Consider the following 17,786-nt stretch of genomic DNA (forward strand, 5'->3'; position numbering starts at 1 on the left):
ATTTTAAGATTGAAAATGGTTTAACTTGCAGAAGCACAGAGTACCAAACCTTAGAATAAACAGCCCTGGCCTAACCACTGAACAATGCAACTGTGATGACACTTAACACCATTTACAAAATGAAACCTCACTTCTGAGCAGTTTCCTTTGATCTAATGGAGAAGGAAATGGCAACCCACTCCAGTATTCTTGCTTGGAGAATCCCACAGAGGAGCCTGGCAGGCTACAGCCCGTGGGGTCGCAAAGAGTCGGCCACGACTGAGCAACTAAACCACCACTTTGATCTAACAGCAACAACAACAAAACACAAGTCGGGAACATCTTTGCTGACTGAATATAAAAGAACTTAGTCAGTCTAAACATTCATCTGATTACAAAACAAAGACACAAATCGCCACCTAAGATTCTAAGTCCTAGGGTTCCACCACAGAGAACTTGGTTACAATTTTCTACCATAATCCAACTGTTTTATCAAATAGTCTTCATCTGAATAAGGAGTAAAATACTAGTCAAAAGAAATGACTGATGATTAACGTTTTTAGGGCAAGAATTTACATTCATTCCATGAGTCATCCTCTGAACTCTTTTGAAAATAATTTTTTTGAACAATGCTTTGGGGGCACAAGAGTATTATTTCAAATAATTGTTCACTCAGTGGGAAGGGTCTGTTACCCTGTTACACAGCTCTCAGGAACTCTGATCTGGAAGGGACCAACGACTCACCTCTCCAAGATAGCATATCTGCTTATGTGCAACTTCAACGAAAACTTCTATAATGAGGTTGACTGTCTCTGGCGTGTTTTTGTAAACTTCCATCAACCCAATGCAATTGGTAAGGAAGTCCATAAGAAAGTTAAAAAGGATGGCCACATTGTCCACCTGGGTGGCCTCAGCAATGCCGCACAGGGCCTCCAGCGTGGCCGTGATCTCCTGCTTCACCTCCTCCTGCTGGCATGTCTGTGGGAAGTTCTCCTGGTTTATCACTCTCAAGAACCGCTGCTGAAGCGGCTGAAGAACCTAGAAAATAAAGCATGAGTTTTCTAAACGTATGACTCACAAGTTTTTTCAATTTGGACAAATACTCACTTTCCACCACATTTCTAATTGTTGGAGGCAAAAAAGCGCAGAAAACAAAGGTGATCCTAACTTCTGGCAAACAAATCACCCAGCGGCACATGGAAAGGTGCTCACAGGATAAGGCAACAGGAAAACCAAGTCAAAACTCTGTGAAATACCTCACACCTGTCAGAGTGGCCATCCTCAAAAAAGACAAGAAACAAGAGCCGGTGAGGATGTGGAGGAAAGGGAACCTCCATGCACTGTCAGTGGGAACTTGAGTTGGTGCAGCCACTATGGAAACAGTATGGCGGTTCCTCAAAAAATTAAAATTAGAATTACCACATGATCCAGTCATTCCACCCTGGGTATTTATCTGAAAAAAGAAACACTAATTCAAAAAGATACACGCACCCAATATTCACAGCAGCACCACTTAAAACAGCCAAGATGAGGCAGCAACTAAAGTGTCCACTGACAGATGAATGGGTAAAGAAGGTGAGGTACATACACCCAGTGGAATATTACTTGGCCATAAGGACAAGGACATCATGCCATTCATTCATGGAGGGAGGAAGACGGTCAAAAGCACAAACTTCCTGTTAAAGCAAGCACTGGGGGTATAACATACATGACTCGACTACAGTTAACCACTGCTGTAGGAGATGTGGGAAGGTTAAGAGAGGCAATCTCAGGAGTTGTCATCACAAGAAAATAAATGTTCTTTAATTGCTTCTTCTTTTTCATTAGCCATGAGATGATGGATGCTAACTAAACTTACTGCAGCAATCCACTTCACAACATATGTAACTTAAACCATTATGCTGCAAACCTTAAAGTTATACAGTGATGTATGTCAATCACGTCCCAGTAAAACTGAAATAAAGAAGTTAATGTTTATGAAAATGCATGTAAGTCCATGCGATCATCTTACTTCCTTCAGTAATTTGAGAAGAAAAAAACCATGACTTCCTCAATGCCATTCACAGAATTCAGCTACTATTCTCATCTCTTTTCAATTAGGGGGAAAAAAAGATACTTTATAAAGGGGCCAGAGTGTAGCTATTTTAGACTTCACAGAACAAACTATCTCTGGCCTAACTACTCAATTATGATTTCACTGTAGTGCAGAAGTAGCCAAGGAAAAGATATAACTGATTAAGCGTGACTGTATTTCAATAAAACTTTATTTATAAAATCAGACAGCAGTCAGATTTGGCCTGCAGGCTGCAGGCCAACCTCTGTCCTATGGGTGAAGACCAATAAGCTCTGAGTCTGTCTCTTTCCTTCCCAACTCCTCTTGGCACAGACCATAACTCCAGATACTGAGGCCTGCCCTGGGTACAAGTAAATATGAGTAACCATGAAGAGGATGTCTTAATACTATTTAAAGCTGCACATACAATAATAAATTTAAATAGAACACATGGGACTGGGCTGGTTTTCAATCTGGTTCTAAAACCAGACCATTGCCTATTTCTGTTCTTGTGCCCTTTCTCAAGCACTGAGAGCATCCAATCACAGAGATGACAGACTCTCAGTCTGTCAGTGCCAGCTGAAACCTTCTTATGTAAGACACTGTGTCCAGGGAGGCTGCTATGGGTTGAATTGCATCCGAGCTGTGCTCAGTCATGTGTCCAACTCTTCACAGCCTCAAACTGCAGCCCACCAGGTTCCTCTGTTCATGGAATGTCCCAGGCAAGAATACTGGGGTGGGTTGCCATTTCCTCCTCCAGGGGATTGTTCGAACCCAGGAATCAAACATAGGTCTCCTGCATCGGCAGCTGGATTCTTTACCACTGCACCACCTGGGAAGCCCATGAGTTGAATTATATTCCCCCAAATGGAAATGCTGATGTCTGAACCCCTAGCACCTCAGAACACGACCTTATTTGGAAACAGGGCTATTTCAGAACCCCCACAGGTAACAAGGCTTCCCTGGTGGACACTGAGACACCAGGGCTTCCCTGGTAGTGCAAGCTGGTAAAGAGCTGCCTGCAATGTGGGAGACATGGGTTTGATCCCTGGGTTGGGAAGATCCCCTGGAGAAGGGAATGGCTACCCACCCCAGTATTCTGGCCTGGAGAATTCTATGGATTGTATAGTCCATGGGTTGCAGAGTCAGACACGACTGACCAACTTTGCCTTTCACTTCATGGGTGACACAGAGATGACATGCAGATAAGGGGAGCCGTTACCTCTGTCCAGTACTGCTGCTTGGTTTCTGTGTCCATGTGTGCAAACCCTCCCAAGACAAGTGCCTTCATTAGCGTCCTCTGCACAGGGCTGGACAAGAAGTTCAGAGGTGGGCTTCGGCTTGCAAACTGCTTGGCTAAGTTCCACCAGTTTTCACACTGAATGACTAAGTTTGCCCTGTAGGGAGAAAGGACAGACGTAAGATGCATTACTTACTCACCCTGCATGGACACGCAGTAATAAAAGTGGAAAACAACTGGATTTAACTACTTTTTCAAGTCCAGCATGGTAAACTTGGTACAGACTTGGAAGTCTTGTATTCAAACCCAACTAGCCGTTTGTCAATAAAATTTATTTAATCTCCCTTAATTACCAGCTTCCTCATCTGTAAAATAAAGATAACAAGAATAACAGCTCTGAACCTCATGACTGAGACTGATGGGATGTGCAGATGCCGCATGTGCAAAGTCAGGAGCAGCACCTGGTAAACTGTGAGAACTCAACAAACAGCAGCCAAAGACAGGAGTAACCACAACCACGGACCCACGGAGTAAGAAAACTGAAAACATTTCCAGAATTTGTTGTAGAACACACTAAAAATTTTATTCTGTAAAATTAAAGTAATTGTTAAATTACCAGCTTTTCTCATCTGTAAAATGGAGTAATACTAATGGGATACCTGAAAATTCAAATTAGACCACTCTACTCCTAATGTGGGAGAGACCTCTCTGCACTTGTACCAACAGTTTAATACATTTTCTAAAGCAGCAGTGCCTAACCATTTTGGCACTAGGGACCAGTTTCGTGGAAGACCATTTTCCCATGGACAGGGGAGGGGTGTGGGGGTGGTTTGCGGATGATTCAAGCACATCTCACTTGTGCTCCTGCCCCCTCATCTGACAGGAGGCGGAGCTCAGGCATCAGTGCCAACAATGGAGAGCGGCTGTAAATATAGATGAAGCCCGCTCACCTCCTGCTGGGCAGCCAGGTTCCCAATAGGACATGGACAGTACCCGTCAATGGCCCGAGGGGTGGCACCCGTTTTAAACACTGCTCCAAAACTACAGGGTCTCCCTGGACCTCAGGACCGGGTGACTGTCTGTCAGTGGGAAAGTCTCTCCTGACCTGACAGGCGGAGCTCAGACGGCAGTGCCTGAGGTCAGCATCTGCTCACCTCTCCCTTCTCTCCACCAGCGTGACAAGCAGCTGAACTGTGTCATCCGCGAGGCCCTGCTCGCTGCTGCACACCGAGAGGTTGTTCAGGACCTTCTGTAAGAGGTAGCCAACAATCCACTGAGAGCCCTCTGTGTCTGCTCCAAATGCTGTGCTGAACGGCACACTTATCTTCAGAGAGAAAACAAATGTTTTAAGGTCAGAAAGATCTGCTGAAAAAGAAAGGAAGAAAAACCCACACCAGCCCAGGCTGGGTGCATGAGACAAGTGCTCGGGTCTGGTGCACTGGGAAGACCCAGAGGGATCGGGTGGAGAGGGAGGTGGGAGGGGGGACCGGGATGGGGAATACATGTAAATCCATGGCTAATTCATTTCAATGTATGACAAAAACCACTGCAATGATGTAAAGTAATTAGCCTCCAACTAATAAAAATAAATGGAAAAAAAAAAAAAAGAAAGAAAAACCCACAGAGAAATCAAACTGAAATTAGCACTAAACCTGAAGTACCTCGCACCAATTTTCTATAGGTATTCATTTCCTGAAGTCCAGAAAGGACAATTCTTAACCCACAGATGTTCCCCACTGTGGCTTCTCTGTTAGCATTAACTATTCTCATAACAGGAACACAGGCAGGTATTTACATCAAATGCAGAGAATGTAAATTAATCCATTCCTAAATAGTATTCTGAACTTCACAGAGCTTAAAGTATGCAGAATCACATGATGTGCTCTAGGAAAAGTTAATAAAACAGCACGCTGTCCACACAGTGTGGAAGATGCTTGGCTATTACTCACATGCTGATAAGAAAATCACCAAGAAAATTGTTCTCATTTCTCTAACTCCCATCCTCATAAAGGCAAACCCAGTCAAGCGGTGCCACATTCTGACCTGATCGTACAGCTTCTCATCCACCAGGAGGTAAGTCTTTGCCCAACGCTTTAGAAACCAGACAATGTCTTTGCCCATCTGAGGGCTTAGCAGGTGTGTGAGGTCAGCCCTTATTGCCCGAGACTCAACTTCTGAAACTCTGAGGACGGCAGACAACAGCCTGTGGGCACAAAAAGGAGGTCATGTATTTCTTTATTTACTTACAGGCTGTCTAACCATATTTTTTCCCCTAAAAGCCCTTTTCTGTTTCTCAACTCTCTGAAACTGTCTTCAAGAGGGTTGGAGACACATCTGTGTCTCTTATTGCTGACCTTTCAGGAAGCAGGAGGAAAGAAATAGAGTCATGGCTAGAGACACCTCCTGCGGGGACAGAGCACACATGAATCTACCATGTACAGATTCAAGATGGAGAAGTGCATGAAGTTAACCGCACAGAGTAAATGCAACTTAAAATTCCCACTGTTGGCACTGCTCTATTTTCACATGGGGGCTATTCTACGGTGTACATGGGCACAGCTAAGTGACTCATCTGAATATTGAGTCTTGTCTCTAAATCTGTCAGTCTTATTTACTTTCTAACAAACTTGATTAGTAATGGCATTTTTCAATAAAAATGTTGCACGTATGATCCTTTCTGAACACTATGGGGTTCAGATACTACACATATCCTGTGTAGTATTAACATAGCAGGATATGCAGGTAAGTAAAAAAGTCTTTGTTCTGCGTTTGGGAGGGGACACAAGTGATGTCCATTTAACTTGACTTTGGCTAAAAGGCAAAGCAGCGAAGGACTGAAGGGGAGGAGCCCATCCTGACACCACTTCAGCAACTTCAGTGCCGAGGTAAGACCACTCCTCTCGGGACAGAAATCCCCTCGTTACATGGAAGCTCATAGACAATTTCAGTTCCTGACCCAACCAGCTACTGAGAAGCACCTCCTGCTGTGGGTGCTCCCTGCTGCCCGGCTCCTTCCGGGCCTGTGACACCACCCCCACCTCCCATACCACGTAGGTTCTAAGGTCCTGTCCCCAGAACCTCTTATGTCTCACTATATATATATATATGTATATGTATATACAATGCTATGCCAACAGTGCTAAAAGTTAAAGAGTTTATGAACAAAAATAACCCAACAATTTCACAACCCATTTTAAGCTGGCCTATCAGATTTTTTCCATTAATTGTTTAAATGATATAATTTGCAGCTTCACAGAATCTGAACTAAGTAATTACAGTGGCCACTTGAATGTATGCATTGGAATGTAATAATCAGAGAATTCTGACACCACCATCATTCATTTGAAAAATAAACAAATTGTTCTTTTAACAGCTGGAAACTTTATACTTTTTCTCCTTAAAATTTTTATTTCCATTTCATTCCCCATAAAATATTATCCTAACACAATAAATGTTTATACTCACTTTATTGATCATATACCATACACTTCTCTGAAACAAGTATATAAAGATATTAAAATACCATTCTTAAAAATTTCCCATAAGTCTGTGCTAAAGATGTCCTCTGGATTAAGTTATCATTACAATACTTATTAGTACACAACTAAGCAAAATGTAATGCCAATTTAAATAAATTAAACACATTTATTTAAAAATTTCTGTACAATATAGCCAAAATCTCATAACTATAAATGTCACATAAACTTTAAAAATTGTGAATCACTATATTGTACAGCTGTAATTCACATAATATTGTAGGCCAATTATACTGCAACTTAAAAAATTAGCATACACAAAGATGTATGTATCCGAATAAGATAAATGTGGGTTTTCTTTTTCTAAATTAGCCCATATTATGTTTAATTTGATTACTGCTTTTCATTTCAATGGATATAAGCACTGAGAACACACATTCACCTAAGTAAACAGAAGGTATTTCTAAAACAGCAGGGTACCTGGTGCCTCTGAGGTAAAGCCCACGTTCGTGGCATCAAGTGACATCACGTGACATGACAGCAGCCGTGAGGTCTGCCCGTGGCCCTGTCTGCTTCCCGCAGCTCCTACGCTGGCTAACAATTCCCCCGCCTCCTACTTCTCCCTCTTGCCCATGAGGAGCTGGAAGATGGGAGCCTCTGTCTGCTTTGGCTAGACCAGTGTCTGGTGCATAGTAAGGATTCAGTAGTTGTCAAATGATCAATTCTTCAAGAAATATGAACTACTTTTTTAATAAACAAGGCCTGATTCTCTCCTACCACTCAATTTCACACTAATTATTTGGACTGAAAAACAATAGTGATTCTTTGTTGTTTCACCCCCACCTCAACCCTCCATAGTCTGTGCTCTCAGATACCAAAATGTTTTGCCCCCACACTGATACCCAAGAGTGGTAAGAATCGAAAAAGCACTGAAAATACAAGGACAGCTTTCCTGAGGGTGCTGCCCAGACAGGGACAAAGGCATGGAAATAACAGGACGGCACCATGGAATTAACACTCCCCATGAACCAAACCAATCCAAACCAGTTGCTCACCTAAGGCCTACAAGCAACTCCAAAGGGAAGAAAGAAGAGTCTTCCAGTAAAGCGTGGGTATTTTATTCCCAATGAGAGAATGCAACAATAAAGGAAATAAATTCCCAAACATTTCCCTGACGTCTGCTTGACAGTTTAATGTTTTAAAAATCGTATTTTTCATTGCACAGGTTTAAGTGGTATCTATGTATTTGCATTAAAATAAAAAGAATGAGGGGGCAGCATCTTGAGTTACTGATGTTGCAACTGACAGAAGCAGTATTATTTCATTATTCTCTCTTCCAGCCACCTAAATTTAAAGATGCTGAAACTTAAACTGCTGTTTTCAAATCTGCTTTCAGGAGGATATTTAGTTGAGGTTCATCCCACCTTAACCTCACCACCAAGAATTAATGGAAGATCTGCCAATGGTCTTAGAAAGATCACAGTGAATTTTCTCTCTGGAGGCTGCTGCCATCTTGTAACAGGGCTGCCAAGGGTCACATACTCAGGACAAAAACTTTTGCTTTGAAAGAGGCGGTAACGCCCCTGGAAAGACGTTCCAGCTTCCCAAACAGTAAGGATGTGCTCACGTCCACCTGGTTTCCAAGAACTCCCCAGTCCTGGTGCTTTCACTCGGATGCCTGAGCCCACATTAGCACTGCTTTCTGGTGGGCAAGGGATGTGTCTGTGACAATCAGCCCAGATGTCCCCCCAGAGCCTCGCTACACCCGGAGTAACCTCACGCTGTTTTCCTCAGCCCTGGACACGCTGTCCGTTCCCAGCAGAGTGACGCTGCTCAAATGCACAGAGTACCTGCATCCTTGCTTGTTTCAAGGCTTCTCCAAGTTTTATCTTCTTTCATGTGTCAGCTTTACAACAACCTGTCTGTCACTCAAGTCATCTACCCATCAACTCAGAATTTATAAAACAGAATAAATTACAAGAGCACAGCTATAGAGGTCATATTACCTAATCACAGAATCTGTTCTGTTGTACCCTGGGATGGAAGAAGCCTTTTCTCCTGGAGATCCCAAAATTTGAAGTGTTGTATTAATGTCAACTTCAGATGAATGCTTAATGGAATATTCCATTATTTCTGGAGGTATTAGCGGAGTCTCTCCCTGAGTATCATCAGCTAAGAGGTAGCCTTCAGTTTAAAAAAAATTAAAAATGAACACTTAACAATCTACATTTATCAAATTGCACTATAAATGCGTTCAGTTTTGATTTATATACATCATATAAATTGATGTAAAAGTAAATAATAAACGTTAATATGTTAATTTCAAGCTTGATGAGAAGAAACTTTCTATTTCTAAGATAATTAATCCTCAAAAATACAGGAAAGGACAAATGTTTTATTCACCAATTTTAAAATTCATATATTGACATGTAGGCTTTTTACTCTATGACCTTTAAAGAATTTCTGGTAATATATTCTGCAAAATTAACATGAATTCTATTACCTCAATAAAAAGTCAATATTTGGGAACGCCTTTCCAAACAGTAAGGTCTTTTCCCCTTTGATTATTTAAAATACAGAAACACTGACAACATGGTTACAGAAGACCCTAAAGGAAAGTCAGACTGCCAGGACCAGCACTCTGGCTCCAAATGTTAGCATGGCCAGGGCCAGTCTCCAGGTCTCAGCTTCTTCACAGATAAGACAGGGTGATAATTAACAGCCAGAGTATCAATAACAGCAACAAGGACACAGTGAGACCTAGTGACGGCACCAACGCAGGGGCCGCACTGAGCTCCACACAGATTATGTGGTTCGGGACCGGTAAGGACACTGCCCCTGCTCTGGGACACACGCAGCTGTGTCCAGGTCTCAAGTTCAACCCTACACGAGAACTGCTGCTATTAACACAGGCCAGGAAACAAGCAACTGACCTGTAACTAGAATGAGCCAGTGGATGTCCTCGTACAGGTCGTCTAATGTCTTGCTGTCGGCGGAGCCTGAGGCGGGCGAGGCGAGGAGCTGCTGCTGCTGCCGCTGGAGCTGCCCGTGGAGCCGCGTGACTCTCTCCTCTAACAGACTACAAGAGGGAAGACACCAACGCCTTCATGAGGCTTGGAGAGCAAAGACCAGAGCGACTTATCACTCCCATTTACTGACAGCGTGGATTCAGATGTTAGCACAGAGCACATATACAGAAATATTTATTATATACACAATGTTCTCATGGCGCTATAAGAATTGTGATTTATTGTTTATGACATAGTATTAAAACATCACTTTACAAACAATCAAGGTTTACAACAGGCATTTGAAAACCAGTTATTCCAAGTGTTTATTGATATGGGTCCAATGTTTCTCATACCACGTTTTCCATAATCTGTCTGCCATCTATGCTGTGGTGCCTGGGCTCCAAATGTACAAGCCAAGGAACGCCACCACGAGTGCGTTTCTGTCCACTTGTTCCATGTGCTGTGCCCGGGGCGGGGGTGTTTACAGTCTTTAAACACTTAAAGCTCTCCGGGGCATGTGACTACAGGGTGTTTGCTCCATGGGTTGTCTTTGGACCGTGTGTACCTTGTCAGGAGAGGGATACAGTGCTCTGCAGCAATGCGTCCTAGCATTCCTACACTGGCTAGCTGATCAGAAAACTGGTCTCGGTCGTCCTCCTGGAGTTCACTGATCTCTTCTTCCTCCCGAGAGGCCACTCCGTTGGCAGTCTGTTATTGACGAAAGAAAGAAAAGACTGAGCTGATCTTAGGACCCAGCCTGTTGCTATGCTGAGGAACAGAAACTCAGGACCTTCAAGAAGGAGCACCTTCAAGTGCAGCTGCTAGGGATGCCCGCCTGCCTGCCGTTACTAAAAGGGGGGAAATTCGAAGAGAAAGAAGTGGGGGTCTGACCACTCCCACCAATTACAGGTAAACATGGACAGTGCACACCTACACCCCACCCCCTACACGGAGTGGAGTTCCTGTCGTCTCTGAGGAGCTCTGACATCACCAAGAGCCACCACCCTTGGGTGTCACCCTTGTCACACCAGCAAGACACAGCAGGTGACTGAGAACTTAAGAGAAATGGAGAACCAGAAGCCACAGCCCATGAAACACAAACCTGCATAGATGCCTGCTCTCCACGTGGCACTCTCAGCAAGTCTTTGTAAAGAGCTCACCCTAAATTTCTAGTATCAAGTGTGATGGGACAAACAGACCAACGAGAGCCCACAAGGAAACAGATTTTTAACTACAACCTGGCTGAAAACTCACCAGATTCCTTGTGCCATCGGGTGCAGCGAGGTGGCACTGAATGTAGGAATTGAACACCTGGACTGCGTGCTGGGTGAAAAAGCCTTTATGGAAGTGCTTGTCGTCTTGTACCAGCGTCAGCCAGGATTCCAGCAGCCTGTCGTATGCCTCCATGTACACCATGTCATCTTTGTCCAGCTAGGAGGAAGGGGCATTCACAAGACAGACACCAGTGAGACGAGTCACCACAGACAGGTCCACGCGGTGGCCTTCAACAAAGTTCCCAATCAGCAATCAGCAACTGAGCTAGCTGATCTCATCTTCAAATTAACTGATCAACTCAAACACTGCAGTAAAGATGTACAGGCTTCTTATTAGACTTTCTAAAAAGCTTTCTAACTTAATCAAATTCTTAGGCAAATAGGAATTAATGTTCATTTCTGTAAAAGACTAACCGTTCAGCACTTTGTAGATCATGTATTTTTCAAGCAAAGATAACTGACATTTGTCTATGTCAAGAAGAGAACTGTTCGGGCTTTGTACATACTCCATGACATTGTATTAGAAACTTGAAAGGCAAGAATGGGCCTCAGAGAACCTGGAGGAGGGCCCTAAGGAGAAGCATGAGTGAGGACGCATGGGGAGGCCAATGGATGGCGAGCAAACCTGGGGGTCACGGGTGGGTGTCAGACTTGGATAGCATGTCCCCAGCATGGACAGGCTGGGTTCTAAGATCACTTCAGAGCAGAGGGTTTCTCAGTGAGGAAGAGTCCACACTGAGCGACTCTGGGCAGCTCTGCGAGCGCAGCGTCTGACACTTTATTCTTCTCACGTGCCAGTGAGAAACCACGCCTGAATTTTGCCATTAATTAGTAGGACTGTATACAATTTAGCTTTGCATTGATTTGTTCATCCACAAATTCACCAGATCACCAATCAGTGAAATCCAGAATACTTATGTATCAAGCACTATGTTCAAAAACATAAATAACAGCATTCAGAGACTTTCACATTTGAGTCCAATGAAAAAAAGGGAGAAGCGAACAAACAATCACAGAAGACACACTAAAGGTCATAAGAGAGAAATGCACATCCCGGGGTTGGTATTTGCTGTGATAATGGTGTCTCTCAGGTTTGGTCTACAGCTTGTCTTCTAGCCTCAAGCTACAAACACAGAGGTCTGGAACCTCCATCACAGGACAACCACCTCAGACTGTTATCCCAGCAATCTGTCAATGACTCAAAGAAGGAAGTAATGGGAGATCTCTTTCAAGAATTCCAAATTAAGCCAGATGTCAAATACCACCTTCAGACGGGAGTAGGTAAGCATCTGAAGAACTGCGTCCAGCAATAGTGTTTTATGTCTTTAGCTTTTACTAACCTAGGAATACAGAGAAAAATGGTCATTTTCTACATCAAATGAAGCTTTAATTTTTTGAAAAATATTTAAAAGTAATCTGTGAAAACTTCACAAAAGAATAAAGGGAAAGTAAAAAAAAACTTCATTAGATAACTTCATAAAGAATTTAAAAATAGCAAACCCAGAGCTTCCCTGGTGGTCTAGTTGTTAAGAATTCATCTGCCATCACAGGGGACAGAGTTCATTCCCTAATCTGGCAAGATCCCACATGCCTCAGAGCAACTAAGCCCGGGAGCCGCAATGGCTGAAGCACACGCAGCTGGAGCCCCTGCCCTGCAACAAGAGGCCCGAGCACCTCAACAAGAGAAAGTTCTCTTCAGCAATGAAGAACCAGCACAGCCAAAAATAAATCAGTAAATTATACAAATAATTTTTTAAAACAGCAAACCCAAATTTTATTCCTATTTTTCTGATCGTGAAGGTGTTTTTACTGAAAACAAGCAACATTATTTGAGTACAACTAACTAGGACATACTCATGTTGTAAACAGTCAATTCTTAGTATCTGTGATATTTACATCCTGTAAAGTTGACCCAGCACTGAATCAGCAAACACTCTGGTCACTGCAGTTACACTGTGCAAAGGTGGACAAACGGATACATCACCTTGTTTCACACGTGTTTCTGTGCATAGACACCCTACTTCACATACAATGCTGATTCATGGCCAGCAGCCTGTTCAACAAAGCTCATCTAACACACACATCTTCTCCCTAAGGCATGCCCCAGCCTCAATGCACTTGGGCACAACACCTGGAAGCCATCTGAAATAGCAAGATCATCGAATTGTTAAGTACTTCAGTATTTTTTGACAAAAATTTGGGGAACCCCATTTCACACAAAAATGCAGCACTGGAGATGGTGAGAAGGACATCTGTTTGCAGTGAGAACAAGCATGCTGGGTGGATCATGGTTTTTGTCACTCTTGCATGCACATGTCCGTCCATAAATGACCAAGAAAAGTCACACTAGTACTGATTTTGGGGGTCACAAAGAGTTCTCAGCAAGAAAGTGAATCTGCAAATATGGAATCCACATTCAACGAGGACCAACTGCACTTGTAAAGTCTAACTCCAGGAGGTCCTAGCGTCCTACTCATGCTGGTTCTTCCTGCTCACGCATCATCAGAAGGTGTTTTTTCAAACCTTGACAGCTCGTAATTTTGTTGAAGGACAGCCATGTTCTTGGTTCCATAAAGGCAGTAACATATATTCGCTTAATTTCTAAATACCAATAAAAATTATCAATTCAGTCAATTTTTCCATTACATCAGTTATTTCCTTCCACACTGCTTTCAATGCAATTATAAACCCTATTAAATAAAATTGTTTTGCACAAACATCAAAAAAGATGAAGGAGTACCATCACTAAACTTTAGGAAACTTTAAACTCACAAAATATTGGGTGAAGCTTTTCCATAGAATAACTGACTGGATGGGAATGCCATATTTTCTTTTTGTTCTTGGAAATAAGACTGTTGGCTCATAAACTGTTGAGCTTGGGAAAACTGATCGCCTAAAACTGTCTCAGATTTCACTTACACATCAGTTTTACCAACATTATTAGAGCTCAGAGAGCTGCTGTCTCTACATTCACCTTCTGCTTAGCACTGAGAAACATCTTATTCTGAAAATTTCTCTCTGTGATACTCTGGGCAGAAAGTGAAAAACTCTGAATTTAAAATAGCATCCAATGAAATGTTAACAACAACAACAACATAACATAAAAAAGATGGCATCTCAAGACCTCTTGAAAGACTGTACCATATTTTAGAAAATGCAATCAGGAAACTGAAGTCATAAAGAGTAGTTATTTATTCTATTTGTGATGATTAATTTCACTATTCCACCAACCTTGTAGGTGATTCTATCATTCTTCCATTTTCTTATTCCTTTAGTCTCTTTTTTTAATTATAGATGGGAATTGATAAGTAATGGTGAACTACTTTCTAAGATTATGAAATAGCAAAACACTTCAAAATATAAAGCAGATCACTGAAATTCCACAATGCATTTTAGCCTTATGTTAAGATAATTACAAATATTCTTTTTGTTCTAAGGTCTCTAAGAAAGAATAAAAATAATGAAAAACTGATGATTAAACAGAGCTGTTCAAAAAGAAATCCAAAAGCTAGACTCTGGTGGAACACTGAAGATTAAAGAGTCAAATAAAACCTATTCAGACATCATCTGTTGCCATGGGATTGAGGATCCGTGTCATTCACAACATGAAGCTTTGCAAGAGATCATTTTCCATCTTTATTTTTACCAAATATTTGGGAGCATTCCTCTGAGGAGCAGGTGTGCTTCCTCTTTTTCCCCCAAGAGCCTACTAAGGACCTGGTTATCTCCAGCCCCTTCTAAAAAGTCAGGCTTGCGGGTTACAGATACTACAGCCTGATTGTTCAGACTGCTCCTTTTCTCTAAGCTTGACTTTCTACTTTCCTCTTTCATCTAATTGCCTTCTGCAAGTTCTAAAAGATTATCTCACTCTAAACGTTCTTTTTATAAGCCATCAGAAGTCTTGTATGAAACAAAGAGTTATGAAAAAATACAATAACCTCTGTTATAGTTTTAATGACTAAGTTCTTTCTCTCTAGGACACGTCCACTGTTAAAGGCTGCCTAATTCATGAAAGGGAAACCTTACAGAGAACAAGACACCATTTGAGGGGTTATGTGAAAATGGAGCTGATTTAAGAATGTCTGTCTAACTGGGGAGTCACTTGTGATTTGTGCATGAGAGTATTTGCTGCAGCATTACTGAAAACAGTACAAACTAATTCACTGAATCATTCCCTAAAGTTCTGCATTAAAAATGATTTCTAACTCCAATTAATGACGTTAGATGATTATATAAAGGTATTATATAGGTCTGGATGTGAATCAACAGATGCCAAGAAAGTGATAAATGATGGAATGGTGGAGAATTTTAATTTCATGTACTATCTGAATTGCTTTTACCAATGACCATATACCATTTTCACATTAAAACTGTATTCTGAAATAACAGTAGGAACAAAATTATAAGAAATAGGCATGTTTCATTCTAATAAATGTATTAATAGAAAAAAAAAGTGTCTTCATATTTGGATCAAGGAAAAAAGGAAACCTGAATACTCCCATAACTAACCAAAAAAAAAAAAATTTTTTTTTAATTCTTCCCCCAAAGAAAATACCAGCTTATTAAACTTACAGGTGAGATCTACTAAACTAGCAAAAAGCAAAAACAAAACAACCAATCTTACAGAGACTGATCCAGAAAACAGGAAACAAGAATGAGAAAGACATAACTCAGGAAGTGATGTGACCCTGACACCAAACAAACCCAGCCATTCACAAAAGGCCATGACACACGGTTGAGCTGGGTTCAACTCAGAAATGCAAAGGCAACTTTAACAAAAGAAAAATCTATAAAACCAACTGATCACACTAACAGATCAAGTAGAAACACAATTAATGACATTCAATACTCAACCATGTTTTAAAAATCTATTAGTGGGGCTGCCCTGGTGGTTCGGTGCTTAAGAATCCATCTTCCAATGCCGAGGACACAGGTTCCGTCCCTGGTCAGGGTACTAAGATCTCACCTGCCTCGGGGCAACTATGCCGGCAAGGTGCAACTACCGAGGCTGCACTCTGCAACAAGAGAGGCCCCCATGCAAGCAGAGAAAGCCCACATATCACAATGAAGACCTAGCAATCAAAATTTAAAAACAAACAAAAAACTTATTACTCATTCTGATAAAGGAGAGCTCAAAAACGGTTAGCAAACATTACTCCTAATGATGAACCAGAAAACATGTCTTCATGTCTTCAAGTGATTCAACACTGCGCCATAAGAAATGAATCATACACTAAGCATCAGAAATACAAATGGTGAAGACTGAAAAAAACCAGACTGTCATTATTCAGATGACACGATCATCCACAGAGGAAAACTGTTAGAATCTATAAGAATTCTGAAAGGTCAGTAAATATCAGATCAACATACAAATGCCAACTTCAATTCTCCACGCCAGCAGCAATCTCAAAAATGAGATTTACAGAAGATACTATTTACAACAGCAACAAGAATGAAAGGCACTAAAGGAAAACCTATTCCTTATTGGAAGGTAATAAATTATACCTTAATTAATATGGAGAAATACCACATTTATGGGCAGAATTAATACAGTAGAGATGTCTACTTTTCACTAAAGAATCACTATAATTCCAAGCACAATCCAACTTGAAAAACTGACACAATTTTTACAGAAAATGAAAAAGCCAACACAGTCAAGATTCCTCCTGAAAATCCAGGGTGCAGTGGGAACTGACATTACCTTACAACAACACACAGGTGCAAAAATAGACTAACTGACCAATGGAAGTGGTTAGTGCTCGGGAAAGATAAACTAGTATGTTGAACACTAGATATGTGACAGTAATAGTCTTACAAATCATTAGGAAAGGAAGGGCTATTTGATGTAAGTTGCTGGCAGCAGAGGAAAACAGCAACAAAAAGACAATCTAACAAATGGGGAAAAAATATTTACAAACCATATATTTGATAAGAGGTTAATATCCAAAATATATAAGAAACTCTTGCAATCCAACAGCAAAAAAAAAAAAAAAAAAACAAAAAACAGATGAAAGAAACAGCTTAAGAATCTGATTAAGGCTGGGAGATTAAGATGGTGGAAGAGAAGGACTCGAAGCTCATCTCCCCCCATAAATTCATTTAGACTACATCTCTATGTGGAACGATTCTCACTGAATACCCACTGGAAGCTGGCAGAAGACCTCATACAATCAAAACTGCCAGAAAGCTTATCATGTAGCTGGTATGACAAAAGAAAAAAAAAATCAGGGAATCAGGATGGGACCTGCACCCCTGGGAGGGAGCTGTGCGACAGGAAAGGTGCTCTCACCCTTCAACAGCTGGGGGAACAGCATGGACTGCGGCATGCAGGACAGAGATTCGCACACAGGGTCCTGGCCATCACCCTGCAGTCTCCAGTCTTAGTGCAGACAGACCTGGGGTGAGCACAGGGTGGGCTGTGTGGAGACAGGCCAAAGGGGCTGGAGTGTGGTCGGAGCCACAATCAGGGGTGTGGGGTATGTGTGCGGCTCTGAGCCCAGGTCCACCGCGGGAGCCCCCCATCAGGGCAGAGCAGCCTAAGAAACTAATGAGCGGGCTCTGTGGCAGGACACAAAAGAGAAACACTGCATTAATGAAATGTCAGAAGGAGAAAGTTAAAAAAAAAAAATTCCTTTTAAAATCACATACAAAAAAATAAAATACTTAAGAATAAACCTGACCAAGGAGATGAAAGACTTATATGTTGACAACTATAAAAAGATGATAAAGACATATATCTGGAAAAGACAAATG

At 41.7% G+C, this 17,786-nt stretch overlaps 1 protein-coding gene across 4 annotated transcripts in view; it reads right to left on the minus strand.

Annotated features, from left to right (window-relative positions):
* XPO4 (exportin 4) overlaps positions 1–17,786 on the minus strand; it is an 86,502-nt gene that overhangs the window by 9,818 nt on the left and 58,898 nt on the right. For all 4 annotated transcript variants that reach the window (XM_070471658.1, XM_070471659.1, XM_070471661.1 and 1 more), the window contains 8 exons: positions 11,014–11,190; positions 10,325–10,467; positions 9,682–9,827; positions 8,755–8,932; positions 5,316–5,475; positions 4,427–4,596; positions 3,255–3,429; positions 724–1,017 (listed from right to left, as the gene is read on the minus strand). In XM_070471658.1, coding sequence (XP_070327759.1) covers positions 724–1,017; positions 3,255–3,429; positions 4,427–4,596; positions 5,316–5,475; positions 8,755–8,932; positions 9,682–9,827; positions 10,325–10,467; positions 11,014–11,190 — 1,443 coding nt within the window. The remainder of the gene's footprint in view (positions 1–723; positions 1,018–3,254; positions 3,430–4,426; positions 4,597–5,315; positions 5,476–8,754; positions 8,933–9,681; positions 9,828–10,324; positions 10,468–11,013; positions 11,191–17,786) is intronic.

The sequence above is a fragment of the Odocoileus virginianus genome, chromosome 8 (assembly GCF_023699985.2).
Source record: "Odocoileus virginianus isolate 20LAN1187 ecotype Illinois chromosome 8, Ovbor_1.2, whole genome shotgun sequence".
Lineage (NCBI taxonomy): Eukaryota > Metazoa > Chordata > Mammalia > Artiodactyla > Cervidae > Odocoileus > Odocoileus virginianus.